The sequence below is a fragment of the Cebus imitator genome, unplaced genomic scaffold (genome assembly GCF_001604975.1).
Source record: "Cebus imitator isolate Cc_AM_T3 unplaced genomic scaffold, Cebus_imitator-1.0 Scaffold322, whole genome shotgun sequence".
Taxonomy (NCBI): domain Eukaryota; kingdom Metazoa; phylum Chordata; class Mammalia; order Primates; family Cebidae; genus Cebus; species Cebus imitator.
Genome location: NW_016107637.1, coordinates 2,214,390 through 2,236,703, shown reverse-complemented (window position 1 = coordinate 2,236,703; position 22,314 = coordinate 2,214,390). Strand labels below are relative to the sequence as shown.

At 43.7% G+C, this 22,314-nt stretch overlaps 1 protein-coding gene across 3 annotated transcripts in view; it reads right to left on the bottom strand.

Moving 5' to 3' along the window:
- LOC108286559 (CREB binding protein) overlaps window positions 1–22,314 on the bottom strand; it is a 161,766-nt gene that overhangs the window by 66,922 nt on the left and 72,530 nt on the right. For 2 of the 3 annotated variants that reach the window (XM_017504469.1, XM_017504470.2), the window contains exons 4-5: window positions 7,440–7,680; window positions 6,030–6,143 (exon numbers count right to left, since the gene is read on the bottom strand). In XM_017504469.1, the coding sequence (XP_017359958.1) occupies window positions 6,030–6,143; window positions 7,440–7,680 (355 nt within the window). The remainder of the gene's footprint in view (window positions 1–6,029; window positions 6,144–7,439; window positions 7,681–22,314) is intronic. The other variant, XM_017504471.1, reaches the window with a different exon arrangement.

The window sequence follows — 22,314 nt, the reverse complement described above, 5'->3', positions numbered from 1 at the left end:
CTTTAAAGCATCCCAACATCCCCCAGCCTCACCACCCCTTCTGATATAAGCTGAAGAAGAAGCCTATGACCTATGAACAAAAGGCCAAGTTTTAAATTAGACACTGTTTCTGGAACTCACCTGCCATTCTTCATGCACAAAGAATGTTCCACTAAGAGGCCAGGCGCAGTGACTCACGCCGATAATCCCAGCACTTTGGGAGGCCAAGGCAGGTGGATCAATTGAAGTCAGAAGTTCGAGACCCACCTAGCTAACTTGGTGAAACCCCATCTCTATCAAAAATACAAAAATTAGCTGGGCGTGGTAGTAAGCACCTGTAATCCCAGCTACTTTGGAGGTTGAGGCAGGAGAATCACTTGCACCCAGGAGGCAGAGGTTGCAGTGCGCTGAGATTGCGCCATTCCACTCCAGCCTGGGTGACAGAAAGACTGTCTCAAAAAATAAAAAAATAGATAAAAATAAATAAAATAAATAAATAATGCTCCACTAAGAGGTGAAGAGGTTCCCCGTACAGTCTATGATGCTGATGCAAAGTACTCGGTTACCCCGACAACTTCAGTCCTCAATCATTCTCAATAAAACTGAACTCCATCTGGAAATTCAGTGAAAATGAACACGAATTAAATGCGTAAGCTTTTTCAGGATGGTGGGGGGAGACACACCATGAAGCAAAGCAGTAGCTGCTAGAGCTGAATCTACAGCAGCATGAGAGTGAGCCAGCCGCATGTTACCCAAGGCAGGCCAGAAACTGCTAGTGGGAGGCGAAACGTGTATGGGGAGGGCCAGCTGCAGGGCTTGAGTCCGCCTGGTTTCGGTATACTTGGCGGGTCCTGGAACCAGCTTCCTGAGGATATCAAGAGACATTTAGATTTCTACTTAAAAAAGCAATGCTAGAATTTATTCAGGTGGCTCATACCTGTAATCCCAGGACTTTGGGAAGCAGAGGTGGAAGAATCACCTGAGGTAAGGAGTTCCAGACCAGCCTGGCAATCATGGGGAAACCCTCTCTACTAAAAATACAAAAATGAGCCAGGCATGGTGGCGTGTGCCTGTAATCCCAGCTATTCGGAAGGTTGAAGCAGGAATCACTTGAACTAGGGAGGCAGAGGTTGCAGTGAGTGAAGATCACGCCACTGCACTCCAGCCTGGGCAAGAGAGTAACACTATGTCTCAAAAAAAGAATTTACTCAGACCTGCAGCCATCTCTATAAAGTTGCTGGTGGTTCAACCATACCTCATGGGTATTGTGTGAATCAGGACCCACTTCCCAGCTGGCACCTTCCTATGCACAGGGTGGGGCACGACAATGAAGAGAAGCATTGAGGGGGACCGAGGCACTGCCAGGCTGGCAACCCAGCCTCCCATCAGATGCAGCCACAAGCCCTCAAGCAAAATGTTTTCTTCAGGAGTCAAGTGACACTGGCTCAGCGACACTGCTCCTTACTAGCAAGGAGCAAAGCTGTTCAGATGAAACACATCACCAACGACCCTTTGGTGCTTAAGTCTGGGTCAATCAAGCCCGCCATTCTCTCTACAGCCTTCAGATTCTGCTCCCTACTGTTCCCCATCTCATCAATTTGTCACAACGGTGAAAATCTCTGAAGGGTCCTCAAGTAGAACAAAGGGGCTGCTCCACACACACTCACAGGGCACCTGATGGGCTATTAAATGAGTGGCAGTTCAAAGGAGGGAGATCTTGACTCCATTTAATGAAAGGAGGTGTTGTTTTGTTTTGTTTTATTTTTTGTTTTTGAGAAGGAGTCTTGCTCTGTCGCCCAGGCTGGAGTGCAGTGGCAAGATCTCAGCTCACTGCAACCTCTGCCTCCTGGGTTCAACCAATTCTACTGCTTCAGCCTCCCGAGGAGCAGGGACTACAGGTGCCCATCGCCATGCCCAGCTAATTATTTGTACTTTAGTAGAGAAGGGGTTTCACTGTGTTGCCCAGGCTGGTCTTGAACCTGAGCTCAGGCAATCTGCCCACCTTGGCCTCCCAAAGTGTTAGGCTTACAGACATGAGCCATTGCATCCGGTTGAAAGGAGGTGTTCAAAACAATCTGTGGCACCTATAGATGGAACACGTTGCCGGGTACAGTAGTGGGCACTGCACTCATGGAGATACCCGGCAGCAGTTGGGGCCATGGCTGAAGCACCCAGGGCAGTGCGTGGAATAGGCTTGCTCTGGGGCTGACAGTGCAATCTTGTTTCAACAGTCCCTGTGGGACTCTGGGTTGGAAAACCCATGGTCTCCCTCAGAGAATGACTCAAACCCTGTTACCCGCTCTGGCCCAGACACCTGGCCTTTCGAGGCATCCAGAACAGCGCATCTCAGATTTTAATGTGCACACCAATCACCCGGAAATTTTATAAAAACGCAGGTTTTAATACAGGAGGCCTGAAATGGGGGTCTAATTTCTTTATTGCTTACAAGCAACCTGCGAGCGCCTGTATGGTTTGCCTGGGGCCTACACTTTGAGCAGGAAGAACCAGTGAGGCAACATGAGCTCCAAGACCATGACCACAACCTGGTCACAGGTCCCACAGCCCAATCCTCATTCCACTCTGTGCACCGGAATTTATTGGAAGTAAGATGGCAGGACTGAATTAAGATATATATCTTGGAGAGTCCTAATTATTCAACAAAAATTGAACACTGCTATAAGGGATGGTTAGCTCGAGATCAGTGATTACAGAATCTTTAAAAAACAATTCAAAGCAAAATCGAATGAGGCCAGATGCAGTGGCTCAAGCCTCTAATCCCAGAACTTTGGTAGACCAAGGGGGGAAGATTGCGTGATCTCATTAGTTCAAGACCAGCCTGGGCAACATGGTGAAACGCCATCGCTACAAAAAAAAAAGAAAGAAACACACACACACACACACACACACACACACACAAATTAGCCAGGCATGGTGGCAGATCCCAGGTACTCAGGAGGCTGGAGTGGGATGACTGCTTGAGCCCGAGAGGTTGAGGCAGCAGTGAGACGTGGCTGCACCACTGCATTCCAGCCTGGGTGACAAAGCAAGACTCTGTCTCAAAACAAACCTAACAAAAACTCAACACAGGCCAAAAAGGTAATCAATGGTCTAGGCTCCATTTCAAAGAATGTCAGATTAGCTCCACAGGTGATTCTGGAAGGTTCTCTCAGTAGAGACATCAGTAACAGAAGTTAGAGAGCAGACTGTGTGCTGATCAAGGAAGTGTGCCATCAGATAAGACCAGCGCTGGCCTATGGGAAACAATGCCTAAAAAGCAGAGTTCTGGGGCCCCAAAGGCGGTCTCCACAGAGCAAGCACAGGTAGGTCTTGGCAGAGTCCCTGTGGCTTCCAGGAGCTCACCACAGTCCACCTCACTGTTCACCTCGCTTGCACAGGAACCCCAGTCCAGTCAAATGCATGCCCTCACAGGCTGTGTACTGTGCAGACACCATCCCCACTGTCTGAAATGTTCTTTCTTTGTTGTTTTGTTTGCACTGTGCTCCATCAAGTCCTACCTTTCTCTATAAAGTGGTCAGGTGCACTCCAATTCTCCTAAAAAAAAAAAAATTCCAACTGCACTGACTCATCTCTACCTCAGTCCTTTGAGGGAGGTCACCTTTCCGTTATTTTAAACATATATATCATCTTCAAAGCCCAACCTTAAGCCATGGTAGGGTCAGATTCACATTTTCCTCTCTGGGTTCCTAACTCAAGAGTTCACACACAATAAGCATCATTTGATTTGGGGGGAAGAGGAAAAAAAGCAAAATTTACAGAAAGGGTACGGCCAAAACCTGGTCACTCACACTTTTATAAAAAACTACCAAAACTTTGTAGCAAGTTAATCTAAATCTTCCTTGTGACTTTATAAAATCAGCCTGGTAATATCTTGCATTATGACTAGCAGAAAACCTGTGGTTTACCACTTGAGAGAGCATGCACGGAATCAATTTTCACAACACTGAGGCAGTTATAAGGATGGTTTAAAAAAAAAAAAAACCACATACACTTCTTTTTTCTTTTAAAACAAAAACCACGTGTTTCTTAAAAAGAGAAATCACAAAACTATAACCGTCATGGTAGTATGTACCAGAAACAAAAAATCCCCAAAAAGCCACACCCCCAAATTAAAAGTTAAGAATAAAATTCTAGCTCATTATTCATGGAATAATGTATAACTACAAACTTGAAAACGAGTACTTTGGCACTTAAAGAGCCTATTACTGAAATGTGCCCTAAAAGATAAGAAATTTAGCCATCACAATATACTAAAGAAAAAAGTTGGGAGGAAAAACAGACTGTATTCCATAAGAACCACTGTCCCAAATACCTGGTCCTAGAAGACCCAGAATTCTAGAATGTCACTTTATATGAGATATCTAGGGAAACTGTTTATTAATTCAAATTTTGGTCAATCAAAGAATAATTTAACTTTTTTTTTTTTTTTGAGACGGAGTTTCACCCTTGTTGCCCAGGCTGGAGTGCAATGGGGTGATCTTGGCTCACCGCAACCTCTGCCTCCTGGGTTCAAGTGATTCTCTTGCATCAGCCTCCTGAGCAGCTGGGATTATAGGCATGCGCCACTGTGTCCAGCTAATTTTGTATTTTTAGTAGAGACGGGGTTTCACCATGTTGGTCAGGCTGGTCTTGAACTCCCGACCAGGTGACCCGCCCACCTTGGCTTGCCAAAGTGCTGAGATTACAGGTGTGAGCCACTGTGCCTGGCCAGGAAACTGGCTTTTAAAGGAAACTCACTGTGGTTCCTCTGTAGGGAGGCAGATAACAGGCCCCATCACCACGGCATTTCTCTTCTCTGTGATAGGGACATCCTGCTTTAAATGAAGCAGGGTCAGCATCAGCTCACTGCCCACTCCCTTGCTACCAGAGGGAGGTGGGCTGGACAGATTCAAAGGAAAACCACAGGTGCTGTCACTGGCACACCATTCCACGGAACTCTTAGGAACAAAGTGCTTTCTCCATCTTTCCCTGGGCCACTCAGAAACAACCAGAAAGAAAACCAGCACATGTTCTCCAGGCAGCTGCAGGGTCTTGAGGAAGGATGATCAAGAAGAATGAGAGGAATGAACACTTAAAACACAAAACAGGGAGAGTGGCAAGATGGCACAGACGAGATGGAAGAAGATGAGGAAGACTGTGTTGTGCTAGAAAAGTCGCTAAGGGGGCAGCTCCAGCCACGAGGGGACAGGAGATCGAAGGGCACTTCCTAGCTGTCTGAAACTGAAGGACACATCCAAAGACCATGGTTTTACCTCTAAAATGACAGGAAAAGGGTTTTAAAACGAGGAAGGTTCATCCTTCTTACTGCCTGAAGCCTACAAACAGCAGGGAGCCCCAGAGCCCCACTAAGGCCTCCCAAGGAGCAGGGATTGCTACGTCAGCTGAGCCAAGGGCTACAGACAACCCAGACAATGGCAAAACGACGGGGTGACCAGGATGCAGCAGCCCTACGGCAGAGGCTCTCACTTCAAAGCAGAGGGAATGGTTGGTTAGTTATATCAAGAGGTCTGGGGACCACAGCTCCAGAGAGGGCAACCTTCACAAACATCCATGTGGGATTTTATACTGACCCAGCCTGACTGACAGAGCCTTCAAAATTTACTTCAGGATAAAGGCTTTCCAATTCCAAAAATGTCCCCTCTGTCCCCCTCCCCCAGACATCACTGCCATTACAGCGACATGGAATTTAAATCCTCACGTATTGAGTAACTGTCAGGAAATACCATGTCTTCATGTTGGCTCTCTGATCAAAGTGACTCTGCTGTTCCATGCAGCTTCAAGTGCATGTATGCGGGGGGCAGGGAGAGGGAGAGGCAGTGACTAAGTCAGGGTCCAACGCTCTCACAGCCTTCCCGACACGGAGAGCCAACCTGCCCTCTGAGCTTGGCTGTACCTTGGGCCGCTGTCCGCCCTACCTCACCCTGCACTCCATGGCTTATAACCCCTGCCCACTCCCTACCTACACTCTGCATTTTCTTTAGAAACAGCTTCTATTCTCATCTCCAATCTTCTCTGCCCCCGTGCTCACTTACTTTGTTGGTTTCGCTTGTCACTGGCATTTTTCAAAGGGAGGCAAACAGGACAGTCATGTCGTGTGCAGTTCTTCCAATGAGAGATGATTTGTCGTGAAGATGCACAATGGGCAACTATGACCAGAAAAACAACGAGATGTTATTTTTCTATCCAAATCGTCACACTTTCAATTATACCTAAATTATAATGCCAGATTCCATAAGAAAATGGTAACAAGTGTAACCATAACACTGTACAGGCAGTCCTCAACTTACAAACAGGCTGTTTTCCAAAACGTTTGTAAGTTGACTATTGAGAAATCCAAACAAAACTTCCCCTAGAAGCAATGTTATGAAGGATGGGTGATTAAGGGCAGCCCACAAAACAAAACAAAAACTATTCAACCTGGAATACTGAACAACTGCAATGAAAGGTAGAACAAATAATAGTTCTGTGATATCACTATTTAAAATAAAAATGTTCAATTATGTTTCAAGATGAAACCACCTAAATACTACAGCAAAGAAATACAGAGAGAGAAGCAAATGAGAAGTCTGTACAGATTCCAAAAGGGCAAAAGGGACTCTGGGCACTTGGTGAAGAAGTACTCAAGAGGGTAACTGGCCCTGGTTATTCCGTCTTCATCTTCTCAAGGTCTAACCTTACCCTTCCCTCTGCGTCTCTGCTACAACAGGGTTACTCCGGGAACTCACAAATGTTACAGTAGGAGACAAGGAGACCAGGGGGAGATTCCCCCACAAAGTTTATGAGCATAAAAAGAGAAGGAAAGAGAATAAAGATTAAAGGAAAGTACAGCTGTTAATAGGAAACACTTCCTTTAGTACAAATGAGGTATCTGAAGTAAAAGAGGAGAGAGAGGGCACATGAGGTGCCTAGTTCACCACCTCCTCCGGGATGATACAGTGCACAGTTCCCCATGTCACTGCCCGTCACCAAGGACAGCTTCACTGTCATCTGGACTTGCCTCAAGACACAGGACAGAGGAGCAAGACAGCAAGCTGCCAAGACAGATGCTGGGGTGCAGGAAGGGCGTGTGCCTGCACGTGTGTGCGCTATGCTTGCTGCCCAAAAGAAAACCACAATCTAGACATTCACAACAAAGACAGTGCTCAAGAAGTGACCAATGTCTTCCGTGAGAGGGGAAAGAGGAAAAGAACAAATACAGGGCACAGCTTCACGCAGAAGTTCACAGAGTAGCAGAAAACCAAATCGCCTTTCTCCTCAGCAGATAAGACTTCCTGGGGCACCTGACTGTTGTCGTGTGGGGATCGTGAGCCCAGCATGTCTTACCACACCAAATGGAAGGCAGCCCTCAGGCTGTCGAAGACTTATCAACCAGAGAGCTGCTGTACAATAAAGGAAAATTCTTCCTGACCTCTGCCACTAGGAGTTCCAAAAACAGCACTTACCTTGGCAGGCTTTCCCAGCCTGACAGTGCGTCATGTGATTCAAAACGTTTTTCATGGTTCGACAGTGTGGAAGCGAGCAGGCCCGAACCTCTCCGTTTGCTTGCTCTCGTCTCTGACACTTATGAGCATGAAGCAGTAGAACCAGCTGCTGCTGTATCAGTTTGCGTTTTTCAGGATCTGCAGTGGGGCCCGTTGCAATTGCTTGTGTGGGTACAATTCCCACTGTTGTTTGCATCTGGGACTAAAATAAAGCATAATAACAAAAACACTTTAACCTCTCAGAGTTCCAACTCATATTGATTAATTATTTCTCAAACAAAAGCAAAAGCTGATGGATAATACTAACCACAGGGAGATGGCTAGTGTAGTTCTCTTTAATCCACTGATGACTTTAAGAAGATCCAGAAGCATAGACAGAAACCCAACTCAGCAGCAAGGCTGATTCAAGTTCACTTGTATACAATTATCATCTAAGCAAGACAATGGCTGACTCTTCACTGTGGCAGCCAAAACCCAACTCACTCTACAATGCACACAACCACGGGAAAAGCTGTGTATTTTATCAGATGGACCATAGGAGATTGCCGCTTCTGTAGGTTCCGAAAGGCCAAACACTGGCATTTTCATGGGGTTCAACCTAATTAAAAAGATTGCCAAGGCCTGACCAATTGCAATATGCTGCAAACATTTGATGTAGCAAAAAGAATCAGAGCCACCTTTTGGATTTCATTACCACGTGACCAGAAGGACAACGCCTGCAGCTTGATTTCACAGCAAACATTACCTCTCCTAAAAGACTAATGACACTTAGCCTTATTACAACCACCCAGTTCAATGGTAAATGCACTGTCTTATGAAATGCTTTGTTTTTCATTAAAATTTCCACTCAGACAGCTGACAAATTTTAAATATTTGGTGATCTGCTAAAAATACGGGGAGTTTGCTTTCAGTTGCCTGAAATAACAAGCCAGACCAAAGAAACCTTTTAACTGCAAGGAAAATGGAAAAAGGGACCCACAGAATCTTATTCTTTACAAACTACCAGCAATCTTCAGATAAACGTACTGAAAAAGACTTAGGCAAATAAGAGAAGTGTTCCTAATGTGCAACAGTATCCTCCACGGTTCCAGGATTTCCAGTCTTCTAGCACTCTATTTCCAGCTTGCTTCCACAACCCTCATTACCTCCCCTAAAGTACATCACTCTGATTTGTTAAAAATGTAAGAATCAAAACCATGTATTCATGATGAGGAGAGAAAACTGTAAAAATTGTTTTTAATGAATCAAAACTCACTTTTAAAAGGTTACAGAGTTTTCTGTTTTAGTTTTACTTTTATGAGAACTAGAAAATACGTGTGTAGAAAAGCTGCATGGCTTTGCTAGGGAGCAAAACTCTCTGAAGTCTGAGAAGGACCCAAAGCAAAATGAGCATCCTGGCCAAGAAGGAGAGCATCATGAATGCATGGCTCAACTTCTAAAGAAAATAGCCTCCTTCCCTTATGTTTATTTTTTCCTGACTATAAAAGTATATATGCACACTGCAGGAAATTTGGAAAGCAAGAGAACTACTACAGAAATAATTAACAACAATTAAAATCCCATTATCCAGGAGTCCACTATTAAAGTGTTGATAGGTTTTTTCCCCCTTCTTTTTTCTATATAGATACATATGTATGAACCATAATCAATAGAACCTCTTATCTCTCCTGCAATGCACACATTTTGCTTAGTGTTTTTTTTTTTCCAGGTTCTGCCCCATACCATTAAACTGTCTGACACAGTGGGCTGGGATGATTTGTAATAAAGGTACGGCATGTTACTCTCTACCTTTATAATCATTTAACTAGTGTCCCGTTATGGGACATAAAATAGAATCCCTGGCTTCTTCCTTTATTTTTTACAATTTTAACTAAAGCTTCAGTAAGCAAATAGCCCTTGAGCTGTCCCCACAAGCATGGAATACTGGTGTTAAGTCCACTGTTCGACTGGCTTGTCCCTGTGAATTGGAAGGTCCATCCAGCAATCAACAGGAATGGAGATGTGGAAGAAACCGGAGAAACATAAAATGAGTCTCATTTAGGTCTCTTTCTTTTATGTTTATGAAAATTTCAAACATACAGAAAAGTGGAAAGGAAAGGATATCACCATTACACCTAAGAAAAAGAACAATCCTTCTTGGGTATCAGCTAATACCGAGTCATATTCCAAATTCCCTGGCTGCCGAAAACATTTCTTTTATAGCTGGTTTGCACAAATCAGGACCCAATGAAGGCTGACATCCTCTATCTGGTTGTTTTTAACGTTCTTAATCTATTGTGTTCTCCCTTTTTTCACTCCTGACACTACCTTGAAGAGACCACACAGTTGTCCTCTCACTGTTTCTTAAAGTACAGAAATGTGACATATCAAAAAAATTATATAAAAAGTAGGCAAAAATGTTAGCTCTACAAGTAAGTTATAAGCAGATTGTTCTCAATTCACCAAAAATTAACACATTGCTTTTGACTTGGGATTTAAAAAGATTCTTCTTTTCATTTCAGGGACAAGGTCTTGCTATGTTGCCCAGGCTGGCCTCCGGGGCTCAAGCGATCTTCCCACCTCAGCCTCCCACGTACCTGGGATCACAGATGTGTGGGTGGCACTCAGCTGACTTGTATTTATTTATTTATTTTTTGAAACAGGAGTCTCACTCTGTCACCCAGGCTGGAGTGCAGTGGCGCCATCTCAGCTCACTGTAACCTCTGCCTTAAGGGTTCAAGTGATTCTCCTGCCTCAGCCTCCCAAGTAGCTGGAATTACAGGCACCCACCAACACACCTGGCTAATTTTTGTATTTTTAGTAGAGATGGGGTTTCAACATGTTGGCCAAGCTGGTCTCAAACTCCTAACCTCAAATGACCAGCCTGCCTCAGCCTCACAAAGTGCTGGGATTGTAGGCGTGAGCTACCACACCCAGCCTTGCATGTATCTTTAATATTATCTTTTGCACTTACACCTGACCATATGTCACGACAGTATGGTTGAAAACTATATGACAAATTTAAAACTTGTTATTTGTCTACTTCTGGATGGAGGACAAATGTACAGTTTAACGTGCTCTACATAACTGTTTACATGCATCTCAAAAGCCATTCTGAGGGTGAAGCTGAGTCAACGGTGGAATAGAAAATGTTTTACATCCCTGTGCCTGGCTCTCCTCATGGAATTCTGTATATTTGTCTGAGATTAGCTTAGTTTTGCAGAGTACTTACGAATACAGGGGCGCACTTAATTTCCTCCTCTCCCAGGATGGTGTTCAATGAGCCGTGAGAGTTAGATGTAAACTGTAGGTGGTCCCCAAATCTGTCAGAAGCATCCTTCAGACTTTCCCAACTTCCCTGCCCAGTTCCCACGGGCAGGCAAGCACTGAGGATGGAGGGAGAGTACTTCAGAACCTCCTTTTCAAGCACAGAACAAAGCCATCATGGTGGAAGCTGCCCCAAAGGCAATCTACATTTTGCGTGATTTTGTCTTCCCTTTTTTTTGAGACAGAGCCTCACTCTGCCACCCAGGTTGGAGAGCAATGGCACGATCTTGGCTCACTGTAACCTCTGCCTCCCGGGTTCAAGCAATTCTCCTGCCTCAGCCTCCTGAGTAGCTGGAATTACAGTCGCCACCACACCTGGACAATTTTTGTGTTTTTAGTAGAGACATGGTTTCACCACGTTGGCCAGGGTGGCCTTGAACTCCTTACCTCAGGTAATCTACCTACCTCGGCCTCCCATGAGCGCTCGCCTGCAATTTTGCTTTTCTAAGAGTCAAGAAAATTTTGAAAAACAGTAAAAATAAAGGAGCAATATATATTGCCAAATACTGAAACATACTATATAAAGCTAATTTCTTTGCGTAAGTCCAGAAATAGATATAGGTACACATGAAATTAGGGGACAGAAGTCCCCCCTTATCCTAAGGGGACAGGTTCCAAGAACCCTAGTGGATGCCTGAAGCTACAGATAGTACTGAATCCTATAATACTACATTATTTTCTATACACACACACCTATTATAAAGTTTAATTTATAAATAAGGTGCAGTAAAAGATTAATAGTAACTAATAATGAAATGGAACGATTATAACAACACATTGTAATAAAAGCTACATGAATGTGGTCTCTCTCTCTCCCCCCTCCCACCTTATTGTACTGTACCCACTTATTTTTGGACTGCTGGTAAGTGAAACCCCAGATAAGAAGAGACTATTGTATCATGAAGGTGGTGATTTATAAACAAGAGTGGTGAGGCATCTTTGATCCTTATCTTCCCTTTTATTTCAAAACAAAACAAAACAAAACCTTCAGATGGACTAAAGTGAATAAAAACAGATTAAAATGGAGAAAAAAATTAAAATAGTTTTAAGACATGAGGATGAGAAGGTCTTCTTAACAGACACATAATAAAAGAAACAACAAACACAAAAATGTTCTACAGCTTGGTGCCTGGGCAACACAAGGGAAGTAGGAATCGTTTCTCTATGGCAGTGAGGAGGAGCGCAGGCAATGGACAGTCCAGGCAGAAGAATGAAGACAGCCTTCTCTCTACCTCCTATTCGAAAATGAACTCAAAGCAGGGCAAAGACTTAACGTAAGAGTGACAATCATAACATTCATAGAAGAAAACCAGGAATAAATCTTCACAACCTTGGATGAGGCAGTTTCTTAGCATGTCACTAAAAGGACAAGGGACAAAAGAAAAATAAACTGGATTTCATAAAAAATTAAAAACTTTTATGCTTCAAAGGATACCATTACGAAATAATGAACTGTGAAAGTGGAAAGTGAAAGACAATCCAAAAAATGAGAGAAAATACTTGCAAATCACAGGTCTCATAAAGCACTTGCATCTAGAACCTATTTTAAAAACTCCTACAACTCAGTAATAAAAAGACAAATAGCCCAGTTAAAAAATGAGTGAAAGTGCTGGGCACAGTGGTCACGCTTGTAATCCCAGCACTTTGGGAGGCCAAGGCGGGCGGATCACCTAAGGTTGGGAGTTTGAGACTGGCCTGACCAACATGGAGAAATCCCGTCTCTACTAAAAATACAAAAAAATTAGCCGTGCGTGGTGGCAGGCACCTGTAATCCCAGCTACTTGGGAGGCTGAGGCAGGAGAATTGCTTGAACCTGGGAGGCGGAGGTTGTGGTAAGCCGAGATCCCGCCACCGCACTCCAGCCTGACAACAAGAGCAAAACTCTGTCTCAAAAAACAAACAAACAAAACCAAGAGTGAAAGCTCTTAATAGATATTTCTCCAAAGAAGATATACAAATGGCCAGTAAGCACATGAAAAGTTGTTGAACTTTATTAGCCATTTGGGAAATTTAAGTGAGAGCCACAGTGAAATACACTTCACACCCACCACACGGTTATAATAAAAAGCCAAGCGCTAACCAGTAGCAACAGAGCGGCCAGGATGTGGAGAACTTGGAATCCTCACACACTGGTGTGGGAATGTAGAAGGCAGCAGCCACTAGGGAAAACAATCTGGCAATTCCTCAAAAGGTCTAACACAAAATTACCATATGACCTCTGCAATTCCTATTTTCAGTATATAACCAAAAGAACTGAAAATGCATGTTCACACAACTGTAAAAAATGTTCACAGCAGCCTTTACAAATAGCCAAAAAGTAGATACAATTCAAACACCCATCAAGTGATGAAGGGAAAAACAGAACATGATAAATATCCACAATGGAATATTATTCAACCGTAAAAAGGTAAGTAACCACACATACTACAACATGAACTTTGAAAACATGCTTAGTAAAAGAAGCCAGTCACAAAAGACCACATGTTATATGATTCAATTTCTAGGAAATACCCAGAATAGATACATCTATGGGAGTAGAAAGACTAGTGGCTGCTTGCTAATGGGGGATCAGGGGAAATGGGGAATAACTCTAATGGTACTGAGTTTACTTTTGAAGTGGTGAAAATGTTTCAAAATTGACTGTGGTGATGGTTACACAACACACTAAATACCATGGAATTGTACACTTCAAAGCAAGGACTCCATGGTACATGAATTATATCCTAATAAACTGTCTTTTAAAAGTTCTTACTAATCATTAAAGACATTGCAACTCTCAAGTACTCTGGCAATTCAGTACAATTTTGGAAAGTAACGTATCTAAAAGAAAACTATACATTTCTTTTGACAGTAATTCCACTTCTCGTAATTTATTATTAAGGAAGTAATTGGACAAGTATGTTAAAATATGTGTGCCAAAATAATGCATCACATCCTGATTAAATAATGAAAACTGGAAAAAATTCTAAATGCCTGTCAAAGGTAGATTAATTAAACATCCTATGGCTATAGACTTACAGTGAACTAACAGGCAACCATGAAAATAAGGCAGACCTCAAATAACCCCTCCAAAGCTATGTGGAGCAGGGGAATGGCCCAGCCAAACCCTGCCTGAATTCCTGACTCACAAAAAACTGGGAGAAAACATCCAATGACTGTTATTTAAGGCAACAAATAACAGTAACAACAAAAAGGTAGACCTTCATGCTGTAACAAAAAGCTATTTCAACAACTAGAATTTTTATAATCAAAATGCATTCTATTTTGGGGGAAAATCCCTGAGAAAACAAAATCAGAAGAATCAGTAAGAAAATGATGAGGAATTAAATATAAAAAATTAAATTATAAAAGCATTGGAAGATAATTAAGGTGAGTGCTTTGTTATGCAAAGGTAGTAAAGGCTTTAGCCACAGTGCATAAAGCAGTGGTTCCTCACTATTATCAGTAAAACTCCTTCTTGTTTGGAGACAGGGTCTTGCTCTGTCATCCAGGCTGAGGTGAAGTGGTGCAATCGTGGCGCACACAGCTCAAGTGATCCTTTCACCTCAGCCTCCTGAGTAGCCGAGATCACAGAAGTGTGCATCACGATACCCAGTTGTTTTTAGAGAAAGGGTCATGCAACGTTGCCTGAGCTGGTCCTGAACTCCTGGTCTCGAGCAATTATCTTGCCTTGGCCTCCCAAAGTGCTGGGATTACAGGCATGAGCCACTGTGCCTGGCCTTTCAGTAAAAATTCTTAAAATACAGATCCTCCCATTTTCCCCCAAGAGACAAGCCTGCTTTGATTTAGACTTTTCTCAATTTTTCTAAAGCTAACATACGTGTATTTTTACAATGAGAATAAAGATATTCAAGAAGCCAGCAGTGGTGGTACACCTGTAGTCCCAGATACTCAGGAGGTGAAGGTGGGAAAACTGCTTAAGGCCAGGAGATCAAGGCTATATGATTGTGCCTGTGAATTGCCACTGTACCCTTGCCTGGGCAGCATAGCAAGATCCTGCTGCTAAAACAAGACAAAAACATTTGAGAAAAGAGAGAAAAAAAGAACAAAAGTCCCATGGGCGATTCCAATGCAGCAGAGAACTGTACCATTAAATAAGTGAAAAGCCAGATTACAGAAAGACTGGCATTCTCTCTTATGACTAAAACCACTAAGAACAAGCGTAAAGGCCATGGATGAATTAGAACAATTAAATCTGAAAGACATAAGACAAAACAAATAATGATGGAGTGATTATTGCTCTGAGACCATCTTTATTCCTCACTCTGTGCCAGGCTTTGTGTTCAGGGTCCAAGGTATAGCAGCTCATTGAAGACACACACGTCCCCGAGGGAGGAGTGCGCTGGGGGCTCGCCACACAACAGGTGAAGTAACTGAGGTCCCAAGGAAAGGGCCTTGCCTGGGTGGTGAGCTGACCCCCTAGCAGCAGAGCCCTGACCCTGCACCTCTCTGTGCCCCTCCTTCACAGAGGGCTGCACCTTGCTTTATAAAGCATTCTAAGAGAATCTGACAGGAAAACTGTGAAGAACAGGACCATAGCAACTCAAATGCTTATGTCTCTAAACATAAGCACTTTAAATCTTACTCATCAGAGAAATGCTCATCAAAATAAGATAACATCATTTTGTCCTATTAAAGGACAGGGTGGGCCGGGCATGGTAGCTCACGCCTGTAATCCCGGCACTTTGGGAGGCTGAGGCTGGCGGATCATCTGAGGGCAGGAGTTTGAGACCAGCCTGGCTAACATGGCGAAACTCCATTTCTACTAAAAATACAAAATATTAGTCGGGTGTGGTGGTGTGTGCCTGTAATCCCAGCTACTCAAGAGGCTGAGGCAGGAGAATCACTTGAAACCGGGAGGCGAAGGTTGCAGTGAGACAAGACCGTACCATTGCATTCCAGCTTGGGCAACAAAAGCGAAACTACATCTCAAAAAAAGAAAAAAGAAAGAAAAAAAAAGGACAGGGTGATAGTCCCTGGCCTTGGGAAGATGGTGTGATGCTGGTAACTGGGTACATGGCTTTTGTTGGAAGGCAGTATAACAGTATCTGTCAAAAGCCTTAAAATATATGCAATATGCATTTCTGGAGCAAGAATCATTTCACGGGCAATTGTAATCTGGAAGGAGGAGGTGAGTATGCTATGACAGCCACACTGGTTTAAACTCCCCGGACTGTTACTATTTTGAGCCACTGAGTAACACCAGGTAAACACAAAGCTCACTGAGCTCACTCACCCCATCCGGTATCTTCACTCGGTTTAGCACAGGCTCTTTGCATGTGTTACTTGCCACATAATTCGGCAGCCTCAACTACCGTTTACACTCCGCTGTCAAACTACCTTTAAAAGCAAACTCTTTATATTACATTTACGCTGGTATTCCTTAATTTTTGTTGTTGTTGTTGTTTGTTTGTTTGTTTGAGACACAGTCTGGCTCTGTTGCCTGGACTGGAGTGCAGTGAAGTGATCTTGGCTGACTGCAACCTCCGTCTCCCGGGTTCAAGCAATTCTCCTGTCTCAGCTTCCCAAGTAGCTAGGTTTACACATGCGCATCACTGCACTTGGCTAATTTTCGTATTTTCAGTAGAGATGGGGTTTCACCATGTTGGCCAGGCTGGCCTCAAACTCCTGACTTTAAGTGATCCACCCGCCTCGGCCCCCCCCAAAGTGCTGGGATTACAGGATTGAGCCACTGCTCCCAGACTATTCCTTAATTTTTAAAAGAACCTAATGTGCATTTTTATTAGGATTTTTATTGCTACATATATAGGTTTTCGGTAATTTAGCCCCAATACCATTTTTTCCTATAATGCCCTGTATTCCATGCTAAGGACATAAAAGTCCATATAGAATGTGGATAATAACGCTTATCCTCACGTTTCTTAGAGAAAATAAGTCATTTTTCACTGCGTGTCCAAGAGTAGGTTATCATGTCTTCAAAGGACCCTGTGTTCCAAAAGGTAAGAAAAGACCGACCAAGAAGGAACAGGACAAGACTGACCTAGAAGGAGCAAGGAAAACAGTGTTGCCCCTCCATGCCCCAGATCCACACCGGGCTGGGATTCCTGCTGCTGGTCCCCAACCTTCCACATCCCAACAGGATCCAAACCCATGATGGATGCTCCCCCACCTACCTGGAAACGTGAGTCCTCCACAATCTCCACTTAGAAAATGACACCAAAGACAACCAGAGGCAGAATGAGGGTGGGCTCTGCAATAACGGATTGCTCAGAATCCACCATAAGGATCTACAACACTGGATATGCAAAGCTGTGGCGTCATAAAACAAAATGCTCATTAAATGTACACAGCTGCCAACCTGGAAAGAAGTGATAATCACCTCTGAGGTGATAAAGATCAACTGGGAAGAAACACAACACAGCTATTTTGATAGAAGGGATCTTTCCTGTGTTTTCTTCTTTTTTGCTTGGTGTTTCTTATTGTTAAAAAAAAATAACATTGTCTTAAAATTTAAGATCTAAATTCAATAGTGAAATAATCTAAAATGAGCAAGCTAGACCAGAATGATTTATAAGTAATCTTAAAGCTATGATTTAACATAGAAAGAGAATGCCTAAGGTGAGTGGGAGAGTCTGAGCCCAAGCCAAGGCTCAGTTTAAGAAATGTGGCCAAGGACAGCAGACCTGCCACTCCCTCCCTACTCTCTTCCTGGACCCACAGCCACAGCCTTCAGAACCCAGCAGACTACCTAGAAGGGGTGGGAGTTACTTGCTACAGCACAAAGAAAACCTACAAAGTGGCTGGGAGTGGTGGCTCACACCTGTGATGCCCGCATAGACTAGTCTGAGCAATACGGTGAAACCTGTCACTACTAAAATATACAAAACATTAGCTGCGTGTAGTGGCACGTGCCTGTGGTCCCAGCTACTCAGGAGACTGAGGTGGGAAGATCGCTTGAGCCTGGGAAAAGGAGGATGCAGTGAGCCGAGACTGCACCACTGTGCTCCAACTGGAGTGACAGTGAGACCACATCTCAAAACAACAACAACGACAACAAATCCCAACCAAACAAAGAAACAAAAAAACAACCTGCAAGGTGGAAGGTGCTGGATCTATTCCTATGGTCAAAGTGACAGGTGGACCAGACCAGGAGCCAAATGACCAAGTTCACGAGAATTACCCATTTACTAAAAACTTAAAAGTTTTTAGAACAGTCTTCTTGAATACTGTCGATATATATATGTATTCTTCAAGAATACTTATGACATCTATAGGTTCTAGGGATTAGAAGAAAAAATGAAAAACAACAACAACAACAAAAAAATTTACACAATAATTTTTTGGTAACTTGGCAAATTAGTTACTGGACAGACTTTCTTTTTGGTGACTTGAACCTCAGGGCCATCTCAAAGAATTATGGAAAAAGTAAAAAGAAGTTAGGTTTATTTGGGCTGTAAAGAGACTGACGTAGTTCATACCTCTACAGAGGAAGTGAAGTATTATATTCACATTACTGCCAGCTATAAATGGCCTTACAAAGAAGCATGACCTGTGCTGTTTACTGAGTTGTTTCTTGCAGGATTATTGCGATACATTTACTGAGTTCTTATGAAAGTCACTTCATTTCTCATAAATGCTGGCTATTTCTATAATTTCTTGCAGCAGGCAGGCAGAGGCTGCAATGCTGGTTGTTAGTAAGTATGCAGCACATCTTGTGTAGACAAAACAACAACAACAACAACAAAAAACTACCCTTCTGGCTTGGCCTCCACTTTACATGAGTATCTTTGAGATGATTTATGCTTCTACCTAGGAGGCTTTGCTGAAGAAAGGGTTATATTAATCAGACTCTAGAAAAGATACTGCTGGTTAATGGGAAACCCATACTGGAAAGCTAAATGACCTTGACTGAGCACTTGTAACACATGGGGCTATACCTGATACCAAAGACTGGCTACTTTTTCCTAATTTATAGTTTGTTGTTATTTGCAACACATCACACATCATATTTTACGCTTAGATTACATTTCCCAGCTGATACTTATTGCCAAAAACAGTGGACAAGTTTGAACAGAAGCAAGAATTTATACTCAGTGATGTCTAAAAGCCCTGCATACATGTTTTCTCAGCGATCTTCAAGACACAGATGGAGCCAACAGATGTAAACTCTTAAAAATACGCAAATACTTATATCACTAATAATTAGGGACAAGGGCTTACTTCCAAACCTTTTCCCATGTTTCCCAATTCAATCAGTGAGACACAATTCATAATCATGGTGTAAGTTTTATATAGAAACTGTTATCATGGTGAAGAGATGACATGACTATTCACCTGCTGCCTCCACAGAATTTAAAGGACTTTCTTTAGTCCTAGGATAGAGGGAGATATTAGACAAGCAGTGATTTTAACATTTCAACTTGTGCAGTGAAGGAGCTTGTGTATAATGTTAGGGAACACAGACATTTGTGTAAGGAAGCCAAAACTTGGAGGAGCTCATCAAAGATGACAACAAAGAGAGACATCCTGGCATTCATGAAGCTTAACCTCGTGCAGCCAGTTTAAGTCTTGTTCCCTCAAGACACAGGAGACGGAACGCTATGAAAATATGACAAACAAGGTTTGGGGGTAGGGGAAAATTAGTGAAGCCTTTTGAAGTACTGAAGTGGACGTGAAAACCGACAAATTAAGCCTACTCCATAGTGGGACAGCTGGCCACAACGCCAGTGGTTAATGGACTCAGCGGACAGTGGCTTTCATGATCTTTATTCCACATCAGAATCACTGGAGCAGCTCAGGTAAAACCATGGGTTCCAGCAGAACACAAACAGCCACAAGCCCATGTATTCAGGAATTATCTGAATTACATCAGAGGGAATTAGGTGGTATTAATTGGGAAACTGAGTAAGAAAAAAGCTGAAGTTTTACAAGTAAAAGTGATTACAAAACACAGATTCTGTCCCTTCCTCCCTAAGAGACTGTGAATTGAGAGGACTGGGTGAGGCCTAGGAACTGCCAGTCACTCAGATGCAGGTGGGGCCGTGGATAGGCACTGAGACAGAGCAGTGGAATGAACCCTTGGACACAGGGGGCCCTGGAGGGCCTGCAGCCCATGGCTTGCCTCTCAGGTGCTACCGGTGTCACTGCCCCAGTTGTGATATTCTGGCAGACACAGAAACCACTTTCCCACCCTCCCATCTACACAGTCTTCCAGCCACACCTCCCTTCCATTCAGAGATGGGGGTCAGCAGCTGCCGTGGGCCCCATCCACAACCTCCACTCCAAATTCTGACACTCGATCAAAACAAATCATAACATCACTCTCATGAGCAATTTTAAATAAGCATCCCTCCTAATCAATCTCCTGTATCTCAACTTTAAGAATGGTGACGTCTCCATAATGCATCTCTTTTTTTTTTTTTTTTGAGACAGAGTCTCACTATGTTGCCCAGGCTGGAGTGCAGTGGCACTATCTCTGCTCACTGCAATCTTTGCCTCCTGGGTTCAAACAATTATCCGCCTCAGCCCACTGAGTAGCTGGGATTATAGGCACCTGCCACCACACCTGGCGAATTTTTGTGTTTTTTGGTAGAGATGGGGTTTCACAATCTTGGCCAGGCTGGTCTTAAACTCCTGATCTTGTGATCCACCCAAACCTCGGCCTCCCAAAGCGCTGGGATTACAGGCATGTGCCACCACACCCAGCCCATAATGCAGTTCTTAAAAAAAAAAAATCATACCTAGGAACTTCATGTTGCAAATAACGCTTGTGGGAGAACCTCAAGATGAGGCCCCTCTGGTCACTGAATGTTCTCAGTCCAAGATGTGTCCCACTTCTACACAGTGATCTGTGAAAATGGCAGAAAGCCCAATCCAAAGCTTAAGCAAGATGTCATCAGGAATCAGGTGGGTTCTGCTTCCAGAAGGACCACCTTTGAACTTCTCCTCTTCACTCAACTGAAGTGGCTTCAACTTCCTGCATCACACCCTACCCTGTAAGCCGATGGCCCACCTTCCCTCCGTGACTCCCCGAGCTGGTTCCTGCTCAGCCCTCAACTTCCACTCACACCACGCTCCCCTCCCTCATGAGCGGCCTTTCTGGACTTCCACCAGTTCCTACGTAAGCCAGTGCTCTCCCAGTACCCTGGTGTCTCTGTGGCTTCTTCTCAACTTTCCAATCTTGCCTTTAAATCTTCCTCAATGTGGCCTTCTCTGATAGCTCCATCTAAGGAGGTCCCCATGTCAATCTGAACCGCCACATGCTACTCAAACCTCTTAGAGCAGTCTGTAACAATTTGTTTTCCGTGGCCACTACGTCCTCCCTTTCACAAAAGCAGGGTGAGCTCTGTGTCACTCCCAGTTGCCTTCTGGGAGCTGATTCCAGCACCTGAGCCCACAAAAGGCTTTCAATGCATGTGACCAATCTACTGAATGATCACATCCTTCTCTTCCTCAGTGCTACCCAGTGATGTTGGACTCCTATAGAAATTAGGAGGCGAGAGAAACAAGAGCTCCCTGGCCCATGACCACATGGCTAAATCACTCCAGTTAAGAGCTCCAGAGGGTACCAGGTGATTTCGCACTGGAAACCTGATTGGGATTGCTTGGGACACCACATTTAGTTGGGTACCCCCTAAAGCATGACAATAAATGCAAACATGTTAGACACTATGTATTTTTATCTTTTTCACTAAATAGATTTCTTTTTAAGTGCTTACCCTCACTGTGCAAAAGTCTGTCGGTTTTGAGGCCAGGTATAATTTTGAAAATTCAAAAAGACCACAAAACGCATTTGAGGAACTGCAGACAAACTGCGTAAGCACGGGATGGTGAAGCATTCCTTGCAGGCTCAGCGCTGTAAAAACATGATCTCAGGACTTAAGTGAATAGTTTTAATTAGGCTTTGCAAACAGGAAGCTACAAAGCTTTGAACAATCCAAACCCTTCAGAGTCTCAACTTGCGCAGCTGTAAAATGGGACCTGGAATGACGTCTCTCAAGAGACTATTGCAGAAATAGGGTAAAAATTACCTAGAAAGATGTCGAGGAGACCATGTGTGCTGGTACCCCACTTTTCCACCAGTCCCCTCTGATTCCTATCGCCGCTATGTGGAGCACTGAAGACAGCTCCTGGGTCACGCTGCCTCACAATGGCACATGTGGGCATAGCCCAACCTGATCTGTACCCTCCAGGGTCAGTCGTGTCATTCAGTTTACCCCCATCAGACATCTGTGGATCTGTCTCAAAGTCCACAGGGGTTCTTGTGAGACAATGACCACCAGGCAAGCAGTGCAGTTCCCATGGACAATTACGCTTTCTCAGTTTACCATGACCCTGAGAAGACGAGATAGAGGGGGAGAGACAGAGAAAGAGAGGAAGAGAGGGGTTGGGGATGGAACAAAAGAGGGAGCGATGGCAGGAGGGAAAGGGAGAGAGAGGAAGGCAGAGAGGAAGGGAAGTGGTTCTACTTCTGTCAGATGTCTGGAAGACAGGCAAAAGGATGAGATGTTGTTGCTACTGCTTCTCCCAATTATTCTCCAGAGCAGGAGTTTTTTTTTTTTTTTTTTTT